This window comes from Prionailurus bengalensis, chromosome A2 (genome assembly GCF_016509475.1).
Source record: "Prionailurus bengalensis isolate Pbe53 chromosome A2, Fcat_Pben_1.1_paternal_pri, whole genome shotgun sequence".
In the NCBI taxonomy this organism is placed as follows: Eukaryota; Metazoa; Chordata; class Mammalia; order Carnivora; family Felidae; genus Prionailurus; species Prionailurus bengalensis.
Genome location: NC_057348.1, coordinates 81,991,937 through 82,015,918, shown reverse-complemented (window position 1 = coordinate 82,015,918; position 23,982 = coordinate 81,991,937). Strand labels below are relative to the sequence as shown.

Below are 23,982 nucleotides of genomic sequence, written 5' to 3'. Positions count from 1 at the left end.
ACCAACTGCAGACTTAGCTAAGAGGGAGATCCAGACCCTGTGCCTTAGAATTCCAGAATGAAGAAAATACCTTAGAGATCATCTGGTTCGGTCTCCCCTTTATTAGCATGGTGCCTGAGTCATAGTAGTCGTTGAGTATAGTAAATATTTGCTGAACAAATTAATGAATAAATGAGGGCTAAGACCCAGAAATGTGCTGACACCACTAATTATTAACATCACTGGCATAAGAACATAAATCTCCTGATTCCTAAGTCAGTGCTCTCTCCATATGCCACACTTGGTTTTATAATGTAAAACATAAATACATACATACATACATTCATACATTCATTATTGGAGCCTTATGTTAGTGCTATAGCTGAATTCACCTCATTTTCATTCACAATGTGATTTAAAATGTAGCATATCAGATTTAATAAACTATCCTTTTCTGATGAAGGCATTTTGTACTGACTCTCATACCTTCATAACCTAAATATTTGTGTTTTGCATTTCTGCATAATGGGAGGATTCCTGCAGTAATGCTATCTACAAGACAGATGTTTAAAGTCAATAGAAGCATGGAAGGTTCAGAATTTCCAAGGTGGGATCTCCTCCAATTAATGGCTATTTTTATAACTATCACTCTAAAGAGACCATTTGGGAATTTTAGAAACTGCTTTAAATTATTCCAAGAGAATGGTGTTGTCTGCCTTATGACAACAGAAATCTGGGAAATAGTCTTTATTTTAAGCAAGAGAGAGAGAGAGAGAGAGAGAGAGAGAGAGAGAGAGATTTAGGTATAAAGAAAAACTTTGGGGCAATAAGAGACATAGAACCCTATAACAGATTCATCAAGGAACCTGAGAAAATAAGACAAAGGGCCATTTATTTCCTTGGGTATTTCTCTCTAGATGTTTCTCACTTTGTGACATTACTAAGACTATGCCAAGACTGACACATGTGGATGTTGTAAGTTGCACCTACCACCTCACCTCTCACCACTGCCACACAGTTCAGACTATCTGATCCCTACACCCGCAGCACATTGTATTTATATTCCAGAAAAGAATGAGGAATCCAAGGATACTTTATGAGTCACTGGTCTTCCTTGCTGGGAAATGGTGTATTCAGTCACATGGATGAACATATCTGTCCTCTCAAATTTCTGCAAAAAAACTATCAAATACTTTAATAAAATTCAGCAGGTTCCTTTTAAAATTTTTTAACATTTATTTATTTTTGAGAGAGAGAGAGAGAGAGCATGAGCAGGGGAAGGGCAGAGAGAGAGGGAGACACAGAATCCGAAGCAGGCTCCAGGCTCTGAGCTGTCAGCACAGAGCCCGATGAGGGACTGGAACTCACGGACCGCGAGATCATGACCTGAGCAAAGTCGGATGCCCAAGCGACTAAGCCACCCAGTCCCCCCTCAGCAGGTTCCTTTTAAAGATTCGAACTATTGTATTGTATTATTCTCATCCTTAAGATGTTTTTATTTTCCACTCGTTATCAGTTATTTGTTTAAAAGTTTAACATATGTATTTATATATGTAACATCATAATAGCTCTGTACCATTTATAGGACATTTTCACAGACATCTCTTTTCTGTAGGGTAGGGTAGAACAGCTGTCATTATCTCCATTTCATAGATGAGGAAACAGATGTTGAATGACTTGCTCAAAGAGTGACCCAAGGAGACCCAGCTTCAATTCTGTTTGCCCATCTGACATACTACAATGCTTCATTTGGGAGAATAAACAATATCAAGGGCCAGTATTTACAATTTAATTGAAGTGTTGAGTATCACACCCTCAAAAGTACATTTCAGAATATATTATGTTTTGGAGGGTTGTAGAATAGAATGAAAATGAATTTCAATATTATAATAAAATTTCCTATTACAGTAAAATTATATATTTTTATTATAAAAAACACAAACACACAAGATTCAGAAAAGGAAGGCCAGTTAAATCTTATTAGCTCGAGAGGAACCTCAAAAAAATAATAAGTTTTCAATACAGAACTCATGTAATTGGTGGGATGGGAGTAGTGGGTGAGAATTGTCTTTCAGCAAAAATTTAGATGACTTGGGAAAAACAGAAGTTAGAAACAATGAAGGCTGCAAAGTTAGCAAATAAACCTACTCCAGTTTTCCTCTGACTAAACCTTTCTATCCTTTATTCAATAGGAATTTATCCTAAATACCTAAAGAGTTCTCAACATAGTGATATTACTGTATTTATTTTCTGGGGGGAAACTTAGAACAGGTAGAAAACTCCCACAGAAGAATAAAGTCAAGAGATGAAATTGTAACATGAGATAGTAACATGAGATAGTAACAATCGGAGCAAAATAATGAAAGATATTTTTGAAGAGGTGAGGAAGGAATGAATCAGATGAGATGGAGTTACACCCAGAAAGGAAGTGCCCCTGAGGGTAGAGGAATAGCAGACTTCAACTAAAAGGCATGGAGCAAGTTGTAGATTGTAGGCAGCAAAGACACCAGCATCACAGAATGGAAGTTTATAGGGTAGTGAAAACAAAAATAAATTGGAAAGCCTACTGGTAAAGAGTGTTAACCAACACGTTTAAAGATTGAGTATTTTGAACTTCCATGACTACAGGATGTGAATGGAATGTGAAGTAAGTTAGTCTAGTCTGGTCCAAGATGGTGGTTAAGGAAGGTAGACAGCAGGTGGTAAGTGACAGAGGCTAAAAAGGAAGTTTCGGCATACTACAGTGACTCAACGAATGTGGGAGCAGAAGAAAGAGGTACAAAAATAATTCCATTTTAAGCAATGCTCTATGAAAAGTGCCCTATTTTATCCAAAATGATGAAGAACCCAAGAGATATCCAATATTGTATTTTGGTTTCCATGACTAAGAGAGAGACCAGTTATCTTGGAACATATTCTTATACAGGCCAGCAATTTTAAACTTCTGCTTCATCAGCCTGATTCTCCTTCACTTGTACTTTGAAATCTCATAACTGAGAATCAGGTCTTTATGAGACCAGCCCTATTTGGGACACCAAACTCATCAGTCACATCAAATTTGACCCATAGGCCCCAGGTCAGTAGCCCTAAGACATCTGGCCTCAATAGGGCCTAAAGTAAATGGCCATATAAGAAACAATGTAACATTGCAGGCAACATGGCAATGAAAATGCATGTTTGGCTGCCAAAAGAAATGCATCATTTTATTTTTGTGAAGAACTTTTTTTTGGTAAAATTAAAAGTGTTTTCACAAGGGTGATCTCATTCTCACAGTAGCCATGGCAAAAAGGAAATGGAGGAGATATTTTGATTCCCATTTTATAAAAGAATGAATTGAGAGAGGGAGAAATCAAGTGACTCTTTTCCAATTCTCCCTCTTAAATAGGCCAACGGGGCTTGAGCTAGAGCCAATTTTCCTAATGACGTCTCTTTCTGTGCTCTGAAGCCCAGTCTATCCCAGGATTTGGCATGGCACCATCGGATGGCATATACCAGGTGGCTCATATTTTTATTTCACAACATGTAAATGACATTCATACAGCAAGTCTATAAATATCCTACCCAATTAGTTCTATCTGAACAGGCAAATGTTTGCTTACAAATCCATCTACAACAATTTTGGCATGACACAATGTCTAGGCATCTATATACATTTTTTAAAGTGAGCAGCTGAGTACTGTCAAGTTGTTAGTTTTATCCTGTGATAACTGACCTCTCATCTTTTACATTCAGAAAGCTTCTGTGTAGCTCCGTAAAGATATCACTTTATCACTGCTTGCTTGATGACTTGAAAAATTGCTCTGAGCGGAAAAGATCCATAAATTTTAAAAGGCAGTCTTACCGAGAACCACAAATAGTTCTTATTCTGCTTCTAAATAGCAAGATCACATTAAAACTCAAAAATAGATAACATTAATCACTATAATTCAAATAACTACTCTCTAGACCTGGCAGGGAACCGTCAGAGCTTAGTTCTTTCCTCCTATGAATTTCTGGCACAGCATGCTGGGGGGCTGGGGAGTTGTTAACAGTGATTAAAGTTAGGGAAAGCCTTAGAGGCATTTGTTACCTTCCTACCTTTGATCTGCCTACTCAGAAACTCATACTCAGTCTTGATTATGACTATGGTGGGAATATCTTGGTGGGACTGTCCTGATTTTAGAGAAGGATATAACCAAAGACAGATAATAATTACTGGAATGGCAATCATCCTTTGCATAACAACTTACAAACCCTGTCACCTGTATGATCTCATTTGTTATTTCCCATAGAACAAGAAGTTGCTATTACTATTGTTCCTCATTACTTGTGAAGAATCTGAGTCACAGAGGATTTAAGTTAGTTTTGAAAGTCACACAGCTAATTTTAAGTGAGGGAGCTGGAAATCAGACCAAAGTCTTCTGACACCCTATCCCATATAATGTCAGCTATACCATGCAGCCCCCCAAACCTACCAAAAACACTGGATCCAGAATGGAGATGGGCAGAAGAGCGGTCAATGTGTTAAAACAAAAAAAAATGTAAAAGACTAACCAAATAGGAAAAAAAAATGAGGAAATGATATGTACTAAAGAGGAAACCCAAATGGCCAATAAACATATAAAAAATGCTCACCCTTACTAGCAGTCTGGGAAATGCAAATTAAAACCATGATCACACCCATTAGATCAATGAAAGTTAAGCCTGAGAATGCCAAGTATTGTGTCAGATAGGGAGCAGTGAAAATTTTGATATACTAAAAATGGGAGTGTACAGCTATTTGACCTATTTTGTGAGCCATTTGCCATTGTGTAACAAAGTTGAGAGAGCATGTGGTCTATGCCCAGCAATTCTGTGGCAAGGTCCATATCTCAGAAAAACTCTATATTCACAAGGGCCATGGAAAGAGATTATTAACAGAATTACCTTAAATAGCCAAAAATTCACAAAGACCCCAGCATCCATTAACAGAAAAATGGATAAATGTTAATAAAAGAGTGATATAGCTATCCAATCCTCTATTGCAATGAAGAGTAATGAACTAGAGGTAAAGGTATTAAATAGATAAACATAAGAAATACATTTGGAAGGAAATTATAGAAGATTAATATGTATTCCATTTCCAATGATTTTTAGAATGTGAAAAGCCATATTTGGGAGTATATTATTATTTAGGGATTAAATATTATTTAGGAATATTATTTACAGGTACCTGGATATGTCATAAAAGCATAAAGTACATGTGAATAAAGCAGGACAATGACTACCTTTGGAAAGGGCAAGAAGTGAATACAAGTGAATACAAGGGAGGGGGGTGCTACCTGGAGGGTCATAACTAATATGTGCAGTGCTGTCTTCATTAAGTTGGATGGTGGTACACAGGTAGTTATTATTCTTTCAACCTTCTAATGTGTAAAATAGATTATCAAAACTTAAAAATCGAAGAGGCAGGAAAGAGAAGAAAAAAGTTTGTCTGGATTAGACACCTCTCTGGGACTCTGGGATGACCAGGCCAGTTGAAAATGATGTCACAGGGTCCCCGGCCACCCTGGTCTAATGAGGAGTCATAGCAGCAGGGGGAGGATGTTCATCCCAACTCAGCCCTATATCGTGCTCCAAAATCCCAGCCATTACCAACACCCTTTCTGATAGACATAATTTGAGAGTGAAGTTCCATCTCACCAGTCACAGAGTCTATGACATTTTCTAGAATCACACCTAACCTGGATCCCCAGAAAATGGTTTTTCTGTCTTCATATCTTTAGCACTTTCACACAGTTCTCTAGCATTCGGGAAGAGGGAGTGTTAACTGAGTCTATGTTGCTGATAGTATTTTACTCAGGAATGTTTTATTCATAGAATTATTTATTTGAGAATGCATAGAGTGGAGTAATTTTATATCAGATACTAAAAAAATCTAGAAAAGTATTTAACTCTGAAAACTCAACTCTGTGTTTTTCATTTTTGATGTTTGCAATTTTGATGGACAAGAATATCTCAGAATGAAATCCTTAGCCATTTACACTATCCCTTTCAGAATTATCCTGATAAATTAATGTCTGCTGAGTTACTTATTTGACAGTCCATGAAAACATGTCTTTTTATCCCTCATATACTCCTCAGCATAGTCAGACATAATCTCAGTTTGCAAGTTCAATTCTCAAATATTATGGTTTTTAAGGATAAAAATATCAATCCATAATAGAACAGTTGTCTAAATATAAAACTGTTATTCATACATAATTGAAAATTTAAACAATTATCTCAAACAAGCATGTTTTTCTGCATTTTAAGGAGGAAATATTGTTTTCCAGAGTTATTCATTATAGTGAATAGTGAGTTCATTGTAATGAATAATTAACATTTAGGGCATTTGAATATCATAAAGTTAACTTCTAACCAGTGGACTTTTGTAACTCTATTATAGTTCACTGGGGAGAGAGGACAAATGCCTTTTTAAAAATGATCTACAGAAATATAATTAATCTAACATCAAAGGATGAGCCTGTGGCAGCCTCCTGTTTGAAAGCCAGGGTCCCCAATCCCCTCCATCCTTTTTTAGCAACAGTAATATTAATAGTGGTCCACATTTTTGGGCACTCACCATGTGTCAGGCACTATGCCAAGCACTTTTCCTGCATTATCTTATTTTCTCCTCACAACAACTTTACAAATGCAGAACTGTGGTTCAAAGCAGGAAGTCCCTTGCCCAATATCACATATCAGCTAAGTAGCTAGAGCCAGACTACGGACCCAGATCCCTGGTCCCAAAACCTGTGTTCTTGACCTTGCTTGTATACATGGAACCTTTGTAATTACATCTTGCTGTAGATGGAGAAAGTAAGTGGGCAAAATATTTTCCTCTTTCATAAAAAAGAAAAATAGTTGACTGAGACAAGTTATATGTCTCTCTCTATCTCTATCTCTATCTCTGTCTCTGTCTCTGTCTCTGTCTCTATCTCTATATATACTGGGGCTTTCTTTTTCATCCAAAACTTACGACTACCACTTCTCAGTAGTTTGAAAATTCTATTAACTGAATTGCACTGAAGATGGAAATGATGATGAAAAAGAAGCACAGAATGTGTGCTTCCTCAAGGCACAAATTCATCTAAACTTTTCTTCCTGAGCCTTTCTTTCTGAATACAAAGCTGTTTCTGAACTCCAAGAATAACCAAATAGGATTTTTTTTCGTCATTTGATCATTGTATTTGTTGGCAGACCTGTTGTAACCTTGAGTCACCTACGGTGAATTTAAATATTATTCTAATTGATTTTCTCACTGCTTACTGAGAAACACAGTGCCTCTTTTACTAGTCTCATAAATAATTCCATTTCTCTATGTCAACTTTAATTGAACTTACCTCATGTTGTCAATCTCTTTCTTTTTTCCTTGCAGGTGATGTCATTGTCTATATTAATGAAGTTTGTGTCCTTGGACACACTCATGCAGATGTAGTCAAACTTTTCCAGTCTGTTCCTATCGGTCAAAGTGTCAACCTGGTGTTGTGTCGTGGCTACCCTTTGCCCTTTGATCCTGAAGATCCTGCTAACAGCATGGTGCCACCCCTTGCAATAATGGAGAGGCCACCTCCAGTGATGGTCAATGGAAGACATAACTATGAAACATATTTGGAATACATTTCTCGGACCTCACAGTCAGTTCCAGATATAACAGATCGGCCACCTCATTCTTTGCACTCAATGCCAGCGGATGGTCAACTAGATGGCACGTATCCACCACCCGTCCATGATGACAATGTGTCTATGGCTTCATCTGGGGCCACCCAAGCTGAACTTATGACCTTAACCATTGTGAAAGGTGCCCAGGGCTTTGGCTTCACTATTGCCGATAGTCCTACAGGACAGCGGGTGAAACAAATACTTGACATTCAGGGATGCCCTGGCCTGTGTGAAGGCGACCTCATTGTTGAGATCAACCAGCAGAATGTACAGAACCTGAGCCATACAGAAGTAGTGGATATACTTAAGGACTGTCCCATTGGAAGCGAGACTTCTTTGATTATCCATCGAGGAGGTAAGATAACACTGGCTCATCAATAAAATATGCAGGTAAAATAGTAAGACCTTTACAATAATATCATAAAAGTGAAAGTTTCTCTGGAGCTGAATGAGAACACACTCTAAGAGAGTAAAAGAGAAAAGAGTCCAGGAAGCTATGGGTTTTTTTTTAATTTTTAGAATATATATTCTCCTATTTTACATTAAACACAATAAACGTAGTGCTTGCAGTCTTACAAATCTACCTTAATATGAATTTGGAGGGTAAAGATTGAATCCCCAAATATGAGTGGGCTGCATTCCAAAAGTTCATTAATGTACCGATTGTAGAAATCTCAGGCTGGGTTTCCATTGACTTAGTTAAGAAATCTGAGTCTTCCAACCAAACCAATATTCTGTATTGTGCGTAGGATTCTAGGCTAGCTAGTTCAACCCTTTCCAAGTTCAAGTATAGTCTTGATAATCCCCATAAGAACCATTGGAAACTGTTGCAGAAAAATCTTTTTAGAGTTGTGAATTGGGATGCTTAGGACACTTCTTTCACTACCACATGGATAATTACTCATGGTGCCCTCCATGACCTGGGAAGAAAGTTATGGAACAGGGTTAGGGCTGGAGTTCTGGGCTGGGTGTTCTAGGTGAAGTATGAACATCGGAGCAGTGAGGAGCATGGTAGGAGCTCTGAGCCCTGGGTGTTTCTTCTTTTCTACCTTCTGGAGGAGAGAATGGGGCCACGCAGAAGGCCCCTCCTTCATTTCTGTGCTACTTTGCTCTTAATTATCAAACTAGGGAGAGAAAGAAGGGAGGGGCTACAGATAGGGAGGATTCTTGAAAATAGAGTATAAAAGAAAAGTCTCAGGCTAAGTCCTGGTTTTCCACTTACCAATTCTGGGATTTAGGATACTTAATGTCCAAGAGCCTCAGAAGCCTCATCTGTTATATTGTGATGAAAACACAATGGTGGTCCTGCTCTTCATGTCGAATGACCCACAATAGGTGTTCATGAAATGTCTGTTGAGTGTAAATGAGCTTCGAAGCTACAGCAAGGGTGGGTCAGAAGGGGCAGTACTGCAAGGAACTCATGCGTGAAGAACACATGTGTGGCAAACATATGTGATTGTCTATTCAGAGCACTAAAAACAGCATGAAAGCCCTGTCGGTTTGAAATGCAAATGAAAGCAGTCAAAGCTTGAAAAGAAGCACCTTTTATGATTTACTTGGCCCTCTCTGCAGGTGTTTCCACTTCAAGGAAATATTTACATTATTGATTCCTTGTGTGAAAATGGACATCAAATACTAAGCATTTTTGAGCGACGGTATGCAAAGTATTATGTTCGTATATTAAAAAAGGGAAATTATGGTAGCAGAAGTCTTAAATTTGACCTTCCTAAGGCATTGTTACAAAATAGCACTTGAATCTTGATAATTAAATATTGACAGTGTATTTTCATTTCTACCACTGCTTGTGTAAGATTATAACCAATATTCTTAATTAAATAGCCGTATCTTCATAGCGTGCAATTGAAAAGCAAATCTTTGTAACAGGTTCTTGATATTAAAAGGTATGCTGAAAATCACTGTGCACTATATCCAGCATATGATTTATAGAAACAAGTTTGTGTACAAATCATTAAGTACTGACTTTTTTTAAAGGCTTGGCATAGCAGGAGGAAGTATTTTGAAATCATCTATGTATGTATAAATGCCCGCTCCCTGCTAGACAACCCTATTCTTGCTCTTTCTTTCCCCCTATTTTCTTCACCTCTCATTTAGTCCTCCAGCATGTTACATTCTATTTGCATTTTGTTTGTGTTTGGGGGTGAGGAATTTTTTTTTATTTTGTGGCCCCTACAATCACCTATGGAATGCAGTACCCAGGGATGCTTAAAGTATTTCTAGTCAGAAACCTCTTGTGTTTCCCCAAATTCCCACAATTTGCACTCAGCTGTCTGAAATTATTAGGAACTAACACCATGTTTTATGATGAAATTGGCTTTATCTTATTATAGGCTACTCATAAGTGCTTATAGCCTCATTCAGATAAGTATAGACCTTAAAGAGCAAATTTGCATGCCTGTGTCCTTAGATCAGAACTGTGGTTGTTTGTTTTAATAATTTACTAGGATTTTTAGTTTCTAAAGCAATAATATACATGGTGTAATTTTTTTAACAGTGTTGGAGGGTATACAATGAAAAGTAATTCTCCTTCCTGTGCCAGACTTTCAGTTCTTTTCTCAGAGGCAAACATGTTTTTTGAACAGAAACTTTCAGAAATTTTGTATACATAACTAGCATATCCATGAATATCTGTAGTAGGTTTAATATAAATGTCTTGCTCTAAATATCTTGGCTATTAGGGTATAATTCACTTTTAACACACACCATTGTTGTATAATTCATATAACATAAAATTCACCCACTTTAAGTGCTAAAATGATACGTTGTGTAACAATCACTGTAATCCTTAGAATATGCATCATCTCAAGCTCCCTCAGCCCCAGAAAATCACTAACTAATAAGCCTTCTGGATAGTTTTGCCTTTCTGTAAATTTTTTATAAATGTAGTCTCTTACACAACATAATGCTGCTGTGGTTTACCCACACTGGTGCATGTGTAAGTAGTTTGTTTGTTTTTATCACTGAACAGTATCCCATTGTATGGATCTATCATTTTTTAAATCCATTCACAAGTGGATGAACATAAAGAGTTGTTTTCAATTTTCAACACTTATAATGTTGTTGTGAACATTTATTTTTTAATGTTTATTTATTCTGGGGGGTGCGGTGCAGAGGGAAAGAAGGAGAGAGGGAGAGAAAGAATCCCAAGCAGGTTCTGTGCTGTCAGTGCAGAGCCCAACATGGTGCTCAAACTCACTAATTGTGAGATCATGACCTGAGCTGAAACCAAGAATCAGACGCTTAATTGACTGAGCCATTCAGGTGTTCTGCTGTTAACATTTAGATAAAAGCGTTTGTGTGTGCAAATACTCTCATTTTTCTTGAGTAGATACCTAAGAGTGATACTGCTATCACTAGTTATATGACAAATATATATTTAAATTGTTAAGAAATTGCCAGAATGTTTTCCAAAATGACTATACCATTTTACATTCCCACTAGCAATTTATGAGGTTTCCAGTTTCTACCCATTGTTGCCCTTAGTTGGTATAGTCAATCTTTTTGATTATAGTCATTCTAGTGTCTGTATAATGATACCTTTCTTGTGATTTTAATTTACATTTCTCTGATCTTTTTATGTGTTTACCATGTTTTCATGTGTTTATTAGTATTCATATATCTTCTTTGAAGGCATGACTACTCAATAGTTTGTCCATCTGAATATTTGCTGGGCTATTTATCTTCTTATTAAGTTGTAGAAGTTATGATTACAAGTCTTTCATAAGATATATCGTTTGTAAATATTTTCTCCCAGTCTGTGGCTTGTCCTTTCACTTTCTTGATGGTTCCTTCTGATGCACAGAAGTTTTAAATTTTGATGAAGTCCAATTTATCAGCGTTTTCTTATGTGGATTATTATTTTGGTGTTATATCTATGTAATCTCTGCCTGACCTGAGGTCACAAACTTTTTCCTGCTTCCTTTAAAAGATATAGTTTCAGCTCTTACATTTAGATCACTTTAAGATCACATATGTGCACAGTGTGAGGTAAGGGTCTAAATGCATTTTGTTGCATATGTATATTGTATTGTCCTAGAACCATTTGTTGAAAAAAAAAAAAACTACCCATTCCTCTTGGATTGCTTTGGCACCTTAATAAAATATGAACTAGCATGAATGTGAGGTTTTATTTCTAGACTCCATTCTCTGTATGTTTACCCATATAGTTATGCCATTCTTTTTAGATTACTTTAGCTTTATATTAAGTCTTGAAATCAGGTAGTGTGAATCCTTTAACTTTTTATTCCCTTTTCACAGTTTTTTTGGCTATTCTAGATTCTTTCCATTTTCATATAAATTTTTTTTCAATATATGAAATTTATTGTCAAATTGGTTTCCATACAACACTCCATTTTCATATAAATTTTATGATTTTCCTTTTTATTTTTTTTAATAAAAGACCTGTTGAGATTTTGGTGTTACACCAAATACGTAGAACAATTTGTAAAGAATTGCCAACCTAACACTGAATCTCTCAATTCATAAGTATGGTATATCTCTTCATTTATTTGAATCCCATTTAATTTCTCAGCAATGGTTTGTAGTTTTCAATATACAGATCTTATACTTCTTCTGTTAAACTTATTCCTAGCTATTTTATTCTTTTTGCCATTATTGTGACTGGAATTGTTTTCTTAATGTCATTTTCAGAGTCAGTCGCTAATATATAGAAATGAATTTGATTTTTGTTTTGGATCTCATACATTGCAACCCTGTTACACTTCATTAGTTCTGGAGGTTTTTTACAAATTTCATAAAACTGCCTACAGAGATTATTATGTTATCTGATGATAAAGTTTAATTTCCCCGTTTCCAATTTGTATGCCTTTGATTCCTTTACCTTGCCTTATTACACTAGCTAGAACCTCTGTTGTGATATTTCATGTGAGTGAATATAAGCAGACATCCTTGTCTTATTATCAGTTTTAGGGGAAAAGCATTAGTTTTTCACCATTAAGTATGATTTTAGATGTAGGGCTTTTGTATGCCCTTTATCAGGTTGAGGAAGTTCCTTTCTATTCTTAGTTTGTTGAGAATTTTAATAATCAATGTACCTTGACTTTAAACAGGTGTTTTTTTTCCTGAAACTATTGAGATGATTGAGTGTTTTTGACACTTTATTAATACAGTGTTATATATTACATGATTTGTTTTTATGTTAAACTAATTTTGCATTCCTGGGATGATCCCATTTGCGTATAATTCTTTTTTGTGTGTGTTGCTGAATTTTGTTTGCTTATATTTTATTAAGAATTTTTGAACCTATTTGGGGAGAGGTTTTCTATAGTTTTCTTTTCATGTGATATCATTGTCTGGCTTTTGTGTATTGATAATACTGGCTTTATAACATGAGTTGCAAAGTGTTCTTCTCTTTTTTTCTGAAAGTTTGTGTAGGATTGATGTTAATTCCTCCATAAAAGTTTGATAGAATTCACCAGTGAAGCCCTTTGGGCTGGGCTTTTATTTGTAGAAAGATTGTTTGCTAATTAAATTTATTTTCTTGATTTAGGCTTATTCCAATTTTTCAACATCCTTGAATCATTTTTTGGTAATTTCTTTCTAGGAATTTTTACAATTCATCTAAGTTGTCAAATTTGTTAGCATAAAGTTTTTAACAAAATTTTATAACATTCCTTCCTAAAACCCAGCTTTTAGATTCATTGTTTTTCAGTTTTCTATTTCAGTGTGCTCCACTCTAATCTTTATAATTTCCTCTCCTCTACTTATTTTGTGATTGATTTATTTGCCTTTCTGTCTTCAAGTTTAGATTAATGAATCTAGTTCTCTCTTTCTTTTTTTTTTTTTAATTGTTTTTTTCAATGTTTATTTATTTTTGGGACAGAGAGAGACAGAGCATGAACAGGGGAGGGGCAGAGAGAGAGGGAGACACAGAATCGGAAGCAGGCTCCAGGCTCTGAGCCATCATCAGCCCAGAGCCCGACGCGGGGCTCGAACTCCCGGACCGCGAGATCGTGACCTGGCTGAAGTCGGACGCTTAACCGACTGCGCCACCCAGGCGCCCCTCTAGTTCTCTCTTTCTAATAAAAGCATTAAAGCTATAAACTTCACAGTATGCACTTCTTTAGCTTAGTTTCATAAATTTTGATAGGCTCTGTTTTCCTTTTCATCCACTTCAAGGTATTTATTTTTTATTTCCCTGACGATTTCTTTTTTGACCCATAGGTTACTTAGAAATGTGTTGTTTATTTTTCAAACATTTAGGATTTCCCAATTCTTTCCCATTAATTGCAAATAATGTCTACTTGGAGAAGAACATGTTTTGTATTATTTCAGTTCTTTTCAATGTGTTGAGACTTGTACTATGGCCTAGCTCCTTGCTTTTTTTAACATAAAAATTTCTCTTAGAGAACTTCACCTATTAGTTCAAAAATATATCTCATTATTTTTAATAGCATATTTAATCGGATACCCACTAATGGATATTTTGGTTGCTTTTAGTCTTTTACTGTTATAAAAAAAATTTATGTATCTTTGCACATCTATCTCTACACAAGAGAATAAATCTATAATGTCGATGTATTCTTTCTTTCAACAAAAATTTCTTGAGTGCCTACTATGTACTAGGCACTTTTTTGGCACTAGGGATAAAGCAATAAACAAAGCTAACCACACTCTTTTTCTCATGGAGTTGACATTCCATTGGAGGGAGGCAAATGAAATGCCACATAAATATGCTTTTTGTTTATTGCATGTTTCATATCCCCCTAGGTTTTATTCTTAAATATTAATTTCATAACTAGTTACTTTACTGAGTTATCTTATTGTTTCTCATATATTTTTCCATTCATTTCATGGGATTTGGAGGCATACAGTCACACCACCTACAAATAGCAATCACTGTCTTCTCCTTTCCTATTTGCATACCTGTGATTTATCTTATTTAACACAGTTGACTGTTACTTCATGAATACTGTTGTTTAGTAATGGAGATTATGGAAACTTCTATCTTATTCCTGGCTTAAATGGAAGCTGTCTCATTTTACACAGTTAACACAATACTGGCCTTTTAATTGAGATGAATACTTACCATGAAAAAGAAATATCCCCTCAATTCCCATTTCATTGAGAATCTTATATCGGGGCGCCTGGGTGGCTCAGTCGGTTCAGCATCCGACTTTGGCTCAGGTCATGATCTTGCGGTCCGTGAGTTCGAGCCCCGCGTCGGGCTCTGTGCTGACAGCTCAGAGCCTGGAGCCTGTTTCAGATTCTGTGTCTCCCTCTCTCTGACCCTCCCCCATTCATGATCTGTCTCTCTCTGTCACAAAAATAAGTAAACTTAAAAAAAATTAAAAACAAAGAATCCTATATCAAAAATGGGTAATGAATTTTATCAAAAACCAAAAAAAAGAACCATCTACAGAGATGATCAGTATTTTCCCCTTTGATTTATTACTGTGATGAATTGAATTAAGAAATTTTTTAGTATTGAACTATCCTTTCATTATTGAAGTAAGCTATATTATGCTTACAGTGTACTCCTAGATCCTATTTCTTTATAAATAAGTTTGCACCAGGGTGCCTGGGTGGCTCAGTCGGTTAAGCATCAGACTCTAGATTTTGACTTGGGTCATGATCTTGCGTTTTGTGGGTTCAAGCCCCACACTGGGCTCTGCATTGGCAGTGTTGGAGCCTGCTTGAGATTCTTTCTCTCTCTACTCCTCCCCAGCTCACACTCCCTCTCAGAGTAAATAAAAATTTATTTATTTATGTATTTATTTAGTACCAACCTTCATGTATGAGATAGGTCTAAAGTTTTCTTTTGGGAGTTTGTTTTGTTTTGGCTTACTTTTTACTGTCAAAATTTGCTATCAACGTGATGCTGATGTCATATAAGCAATCAATAACTTTCCATCCATCTCTGCTCTAACATAATTAAGTAACCTTGAAGGTATCTATTTTTTGAGGATATAATACACCTTTGAAATTATCAGGGTCTAGTGGGTTGGCTTCTGTGTTTGGTTTGGTTTGTGGAGGAGAGGGACACCTTTTGCAACTTTCTCAAATTCTTCCACAGTAAATAATCTTAGAGTTTCTATTTTTCTTAGAGTTTCTTGGCTGGACTCAGTTTTTATAATTTATATTATCCTAAACATTGTCTCTTTTATTCATGTTTTCATATGTATTTAAATAGAATTGAATCAAGTATTTTCCAATTGTGTCTTCTATGTCCACTTTACCTAAGAGTATTTCCATTATTCTCATTTCGTAGTGGTGCTATTTTCTTGATTAGTTTGACTAACACTTTTTCTATATTAATGGCTCAAGAAACATATTGTTTATTTTATAAATAATTTGTTGGCTGATGCTCAACCTAGTATGGTATAGGGAAACATTATGCTTTCTGCCCAAGGAGGCTCTTATTTGATGTATGGAGTAAAGTAATTCCAGAGTGATTACTGTAATCAATCCTTGTCATGTATTGTACTCTTATTTATATTAAAATGCAACAAAGTCCCCTACTTAATTTGTGAAACTCCCATAAATCGCAGCTGATCAGTATTTGAAAATTTCCCTTCTTATCTCTGAAAAACATGATCCCAAAGGTTCTCACTAGATCAGAATATTCCCTTCATATGCTCACAATGTATAACAATTAATAAGTATCAGTAATGCACATCTTCTCTTTCTTTTACATTCAAACAGAATTCAGAGTATTTGAGAAGTAGCATACACTATATCAGAGCTATGTTTGAGGACAAAGCATAACAATTAGGGACACAGTGAATTGTGTATATGTAGAGAATTCCTGCTTTAAATTTTTAAAAACCATATCACACAAAAGCATTGTATCACAAACTTAAAACTGCACAGGGAAAATATTAAAAGCAAATCTATAAGAAGTATTGATATTTTTAATGTTGCTAACAGTTTTTCTAAATATTTTTGTTGATAAAGTTTCAAATTCACATAAAAATTGCAAGTATAGTACACAGAACACCATATACCATTTACCTACATTGCTGTTAACATTTTGCCCCATTTGCTCAATTGTGTGTGTGTGTGTGTGTGTGTGTGTGTGTGTGTTTCTGGACCACTTAAGACTAAGTTGCATACGTCATACCCTTTCACACCAAATATTTTAATATTTATTTTAGGTCACTACTTGTTTGGACAAATGTATACACAGCTAGTTAGTTATAGTTATAAAAGATACTTTTTAAAAATCACATCAAATTTTAAAACTCATTACCACAACAACAAAAGACTTTAGAAATTGTTGAAAGAGAGTTGACATTCACCAGTAAACAAGGATCTGATATAGGACTCTTTCTGGGAGAGAAAAAGCACTTGTTATTTGAAAAGAGTGCTATCCAAAGAGACTAAGCAAAAATCACAGTGGATATCCCACAATCACCATTATGTAATCCAACTTTCCACTTGATGTCAGCAGAAAAGAGTATATATGACACAGCAAGCCAAGTAATAAATCCACACCATGAGGGTGAACAACCATGGCATACTGGCTGCTATATTAACAACTAAGTCTTAAAGTTTCAAATAAAAGTCTATTTCTCACTCATATGGTTTCCAATTCATGTTTTCCTGAATAGCAGATTTCCTGAGCAACTCTCCTCTACGTGATGGCTCAGGAAACAAGGCTTCTTCTCTCTGGTGGATCTCCATGCCCTAAGGCCTTGAAGTCCCCCACTGAATCCTCTCTAACCAGCTGGCAGATAAAATGGTTTAGGGGTCAGTCCTGGGAGGGGTGTACATCACTTCCTCCCACATTCCATTGGCCAGAACTCAGCTCTAGATCCCATTAACCATAAGAGGCTTGGAAATATAGTATCCCTGTCTGCCTAGAAATGAGGGAATGGTTTGGGGTCAGCTATGTAGTAGCTACTCTGCTTCTGCACCTTGAACTGCACATCAGGGATATATAACCACTGATTATGTGAAACTGTGAGATGAAATGTTTTTAGTAACATGATATTGTAATATGATTCATTGTAGGCTTTTGAGGTACACTCAGGCCAATGGTATATGTTTTTAAACTCACATGTTCTCTCCACATTTTCTCTCTCAACCCAACTTTCATGGATAAAGAAACTTAAATTCAAGGTTCAGTACTTGGCCCAAATTCAATGAATGTGTATGTAGGTAAGGGGGTGGACAATTTATGGTCCCCAAATATAAGAGGTGTGAATAATCATCAATGAAAAATGGAAAATGCCATGGATCTCACAAGGTGTACACCAAATGGGGAATTTGTTGCACAGATGACCGGTAAGATAAGAGAGACAGGATGCTAGGATTACTTGTAGAGTTGTTGTCATACCACTTAGAAGTAGCAGAAACAGAACTCAAATCTTTATCTTCTGACTCTAATATTAATTAGAGTTTTACGTTATGTCAGTTTCCCCAAACTTTATGAAAAGAAATTTTTGATGGGTTTTGCTTGGATATATAAGGTTTATTCATCCATTTGTTTATTCATTTCATAAGTATTTGTTGAGGACCTACTGTGTGCTCAGCACTGGTTTATGTGCTGGGAGCTTACCTTCTAGGGGAAAATTAGGTAAAAAACAAAGAAATACATTAGAGATAGCAGTGAAGAAAAACTGAGCAACAGGATAAAGGGCAGGAGAAAGAGGGAGCAAGCTGTTGGGGATATCCAGGGAAGAGCATTTTAAGCAGGGCAAAGGCCCTGAGGCAGGACTGTTCTTGATGTAGACAAGTAACAGGAGGGAAGCTCCTGTGGCCGAGTGAGGAAGGGATGGAATGACAGATGAGGTCAGAGAGATTGTCGGTGCTGTAGGGAGACAGAGAATGTAAAGTCTTATGTAGCCATGGGCCATGGAAATGACTTTAGATTTTACTTTCAAGTGAAATGGGAAGCCTTTGGAGTGTTTGAGCAGAGTAGTGAGAAGATCCAACATTTGAAAGGGCTCACTGTGGCTGCTGTGTTGAGAATAAACTGTGGGTAGGCAAGGATGGAAACAGGCAGACAAGTGAGTTGGATTTCACAGCAATCCGAATGAGAGATGAAGAGGGAGATTGGAGAAGGATGGTAGGAATGGAGGTGGTTAAGAAATGGATTCTAAATATATCTCAAAGGAAAAACAGCAAGATTTGCTGATGGATGGGATGTAAGATAAAGGAGAAGGAAAGGAATCAAAGACTGCAAATTTTGACCTAAAAAACTGGAAGAACAGAATTGCATTTTCCTGATAGGATGAATATGATGGATGGATATGCTTGTGGGGGACTGTGGGGAGATCAGGAGTCCAGTTAGGGACAGGCCAAGCTTGAGATACATTTCAGCTGTACAAGTGGTGATGGCTGGCATGTGGAGGGTATTTAAAGCTTACGACTGAGCAAGACATTCAGGGAGTGAGCATAAATAAAGAAGAGAAACATTCTGAGGACTGAGGACTGAGAACCTCCAACTTTGGCGATCAAGAAGAAAAAGAATGAGCAACAAAAGGCTAAGAAAGCATGACTTGTGAAGAAGGAGGAGAAATAAGAGGAGGGTACTGGGAGCCTTATGTAGGAAAATGTTTCAAGATGGAAGATGTGAACAATTATGCCAAGTGCTGAGTAAGATAGGCTGAGAATTTAACATTGGATTTAACAATTGAAAAAAATATTCATTTTTTAAAAATTTAGTTAACCAATTGGAAAGGAGTTGACATCAGTGTTTTGGTCACTTGAAAACAAAGCCTCTTTCATATTTGAACCTATAGAGCGCATTTATTTACATGTACTGTGATTTTATATATAATCTGACAACGAAAGTACATTTTCCCCTTTCATAATATTATCTTATTTTCTGCCAGTCAACTCATGTCAGATCAGCTTCTTATCACCAACTAACATTCATATTTGTTCTCATGGCTAAGTTAGTAAAAGGTTATTCTGTGTTAGGGTCCTTTTTGACCTTATACCTCTTCATTTCAGACCTCATTTCAGGGCTGATAGGGTGGGGGACAGGGAATGCCATCCATTGTATCCAAGAGATTCTTGGAGACAAGGAACTTCTTCAATTCTTTAACATAAAAGTAAAAAATTTTTAAACTGCAGACTCTCTTTAACCCATAAAATACCCACTCTACCACAACCTCCCCCCAACACACACATCACTTAAATAGTTGAGTTAATATATCAGGGTTTTTTTTGTTTAAATATATATCTGTTGGCCATTTCTAAATATTAGAGGAAGAGTGAATAGAAGTGTCTTATTAGATGGTAAATCTGATCTGCATGTGACAAGATATAACTGTTAGTTATTGATTTGGTATTTACTCTTTATTTACCCTGTTTACTAATTTGAGGATGTCTTAAATGCAAAACAAAAAGGGCATGTTAATATTTACATTTCCATAGTCATCAATATGTGTAAATAATTGTTCTAGTGGATATGTACAAAAATGTCAACTAGAAGAAACTATTGGTTCTTTAAATGCTAGCCAATTTCCCTCAGAAGCAAAGTCTGTGTCTTATTTCTTATTCGTCTTCAGAGCTTGGCATGTATACTTGTGAAATTAGTTTATTATGTTGTAACATTAGGAGGAGAAGGGTGGTCACAAAACAAAAATCAGGAAAATGCATGCGTGAGTCGCATAATGCAGCCGAGTGTACAAAAACAGACAAAACTCTTTTTCTAGTGATGTTCTTCTGTATGGGCTTTTAAAGTAACCTGAGCCCTCCTTTCTCTCTGGTCATATACCAAATTTTTGCCTAAGTTGCCTGTCTTCTTCCTCTCCCTTCATTTCAAAAATGTCCCAGATGCTGATCTACACACAGGGATATCCAGTAAACAAAATAAGTCCTTGTTCTTACGGAGTTTACTTTAAATGTAATGGGTAATAACAGATTGATCTTGTAAATTAATCCATCAACTGTGCCAGTTATATGTCTATAAAACCTGTCATACAATGTCTTCACTTGGGAAAAATATACAGGTTTATTGGCATGAGATGATGAACAACGCATTTAACTAGAATCAGCATACCAGGTTTCTAGTATAACGTAGGCTCCTAATTCACATGGCCACTTTGAGTGTGTCACTTAGGTTCTCTGGCCACTAGCTCCCCCTCTGCAAATTGAAAACAACTGTAATATTCATACGTCTCAAAACCTCTATAGTTCTCAATGTTTCTAAACCATGGGCTTATTTACATTCATTACATTATATACACTCATTAGTTAGGGACCCCAGGACAAAGGAGTTGTAAAGAGTAGTTTTTTTTTTCATCTGTTACCTTCGAAACATATATCCTGCTCCCTTCTAATCCACAAGGGTAATTTCCTTGAGCTCACAGCCTAGAAGTTTACTAATCTTCTACCAAATTTGACAGTAGCAAAATCAAGAGATTTCAGAGGGAAAAAGGAAAAAAAAGCAATGATGGTTATAGCCAATAATTCTGAAGCTACAGGAAGATGATCAAATTTACTCTTATGTAAAATATGTTAAATCAATTCATACAAATTATTTTTATGTGGGGGGAGAGAATCTTAGTGTCTTTTCATTAAGACTTTTAAAAAAAGTTATAAGTTCAAATCTAATAATGACCAGTATACAGTAAATTTACCAAGAAAGTTTCAAATTCCCCTAGTTCTATAAATCTTAAAACTTTAGTAGCCCTCCCCCCCCAAAACAAAAACCAAACCACATTCCTCACTATCTGCCACTATTGTGTAATACATTGTATTTAGGAAACTATGCTGGTCATATACAAAAATGTGCTCTTGGGGTACCTGGGTAGCTCAGTCAGTTAAGCGTCTGACTTTGGCGCAGGTCATGATTTCATGATTTGTGGGTTCAAGCCATGCATCAGGCTCTGTGCTGACAGCTCAGAACCTAGAACCTGCTTTGACTTCTGTGTCTCCCTCTCTTTCTCTGCCCCTCCCCCACTCATGCTCTGTCTCTCTCTCAAAAAATAAATAATAAACATTTTTTAAAAATGTGCTCTGCCTCCAATGTGCTAGCTGCTTACACATAAGAGCAGAAAATTAAATGGATGAGTGCAATTAAAGTTATGTGCAAGAGATTTCCAGATGGTAAACTTAGAAAATCTTGCCACAAAGACTATTGAATCACAGCACCTCCATGTAGGCTCTCACTTGTTGAATAAATGAATGAAATCACCTACAGCATTATCTTGCTATAAAATACAAAGTCATGTTCATTTTTTCAAATTGCAGAATATGAAACTGTAGGCTTATAATGAATATAAATTCTACCAAAAGTGCAAATGAAAATAATTGCAGTTATTATGCCATATTAATGAAAGTTATGCTAATTGCCCTAAAACTTAAAGAAAATGTATTGTTTTGCCTCTCCTCCTAATTAACGTTATTTCACAATGTGTGGTACATTTATGGAGAATTGTGTAGTGCATTAGATAAATCAGTTTTACATTTCCAGGAGAGTGTGTTTTAATGAGCATTATAACGTATTTCAGTTCAGCAACAGTTTTATGTTACAAAGCACCTTCTACTGGTAGATTGGAAAACATTGCACCAAAGTGATGCTTTCACTTAAAATTTAGAATGAAATTTAGTGAGGGAAGCATAGATGAATCCATTTCAGTTAAATGGTTCTAAATTTGAGAAGAATGTTAACATTTTAGCTAGTATTTTTTTCCTATGCCCAAACCACATATGCCAGCAATCAGAAATGAGTTTGGGGGCCTGCTCAATATCTCATTGAATACCTGATATTTGATGCATAAGTCCCCACTTCTGTATTTAAAAATAATCAAAATGAAATTAAAATATTCATACTACTAAATACATTCATTAGATCCACATTAGGTGAAGCTAATCTAATACCATCATCCCAAGTGCTTATAGTTAAGTTCCTCTACCTCATGCGTTAGAAACCAGCTTGTAGAGGCCCATCCTTTCTTCTTTTCTTCTAGATTCAGAGGAAGACTTGTAGGTGTTCTATTCAGACACCAACTTTATCTTGCTCTGGAAGGAAGCCACTCCTGTCCACTCAGGGAACTGCTTCATCAATATTCTCTTACCATGGATACTGTTATAACTTCCTTTTTCTTTGGGCACCCTTACCCTTAACCTATAAAATTCCTGAATTTTACCCCATACATTAAAAATGTTTTCTTGATTCTTTGTTACCTTACAGCCATGCTCTTTCACTTTTCTTTCATTCTCAGACAACTTTCTTGAAATATTATCCATGTATGTGCCTACATATATCCCACTTTATTTCATAATTTATTTAAGACCACTATTCTTGGAAGAATAAACTCTACTTAACATCTGTGCTTTTTTTACTTGTCTTGCACCTCTCAACTTACAGCTGTCTGGTTTGTGTCCCTATCATGCTATGGCAAATGCTCTCTCTGATGTTTGCAATGGCTTCCTATTTGTCAAATGAATATCTCTCGTTTCTTCCAGAATCTCTCTTCCCTTGGCTTCCAAGACAGTTATTGCTTCTAGAGGTCTTACGGTTCTCTGTTTCTTCTCAGACTGCTGTAGTGAATCCTTTTCTTTGTCCCTTTTTTCCAAAACTGAAATTTCCTAGATTTGGTTGCTGTAACTTTTGTTTTATGACTCTGTAGGCTCACCACCACTACCATGATCATCCACATGGTCTATGTACTTTTCCATGGCCTCTAGAGAACCAAGACCAATTTTTTATCTTACAACCAAATCCTTCATCATCTAGTCCACACCAGCCTCTTTAACTTCATGTCACATTCCTCATTTCATAAATATTTCTTGAGCATCTGCCATGTGTCATACACCATTTCAAGTTCTACAGTATAGCAGTGAGCAAAACAGATTAAAACTCCCTACCTTCATGGAACTTATAGTCTCCTAGCAACACACAACTGTTGTTTTATACTCCATTGTCATAGAAATGTATTTATTTCTGCATGAAAAAAACCTCTCATAGTTTTTGGCAAACTCCTAAGCACCCTTGAGAATTCAGGTCAAATGTTACTTCTTGCAGGAAGATTCTCCCAACAGTCCACATTTCCCTGAGAAAGCTTGTAAGTACTCTTGTCATTTCTTCAGATCAAGATTTCCTGTGAAGTCTTAGCAGTGGAGTTACCATTATCCCACTTCAGAATTTATCAAGAAAATCTGCACAAGACACACTGTACCTTTCAAACTGAAAGATCCCTGGACCTTTAATAAATTATAAATGCACTGCTATCTCACCAAGTGGTCAGTAGATCTCTGATAGTTAAGAGTCCATGCAACAATTTCCTGGTGCAATTGAAAGAACAAACAGCCTTGCTCACATATATTGGGAAAAATGAATAGATTTAATATAATATTCTTATGTGTTAAAACTATACTATTAGTTTAATTATAATGAAGTTA

At 36.1% G+C, this 23,982-nt stretch overlaps 1 protein-coding gene across 5 annotated transcripts in view; it reads left to right on the top strand.

Moving 5' to 3' along the window:
* Positions 1–23,982, top strand: part of MAGI2 (membrane associated guanylate kinase, WW and PDZ domain containing 2) — a 1,357,364-nt gene that overhangs the window by 1,110,975 nt on the left and 222,407 nt on the right. For all 5 annotated transcript variants that reach the window (XM_043588690.1, XM_043588689.1, XM_043588693.1 and 2 more), the window contains one exon: positions 7,358–7,996. In XM_043588690.1, coding sequence (XP_043444625.1) covers positions 7,358–7,996 — 639 coding nt within the window. The remainder of the gene's footprint in view (positions 1–7,357; positions 7,997–23,982) is intronic.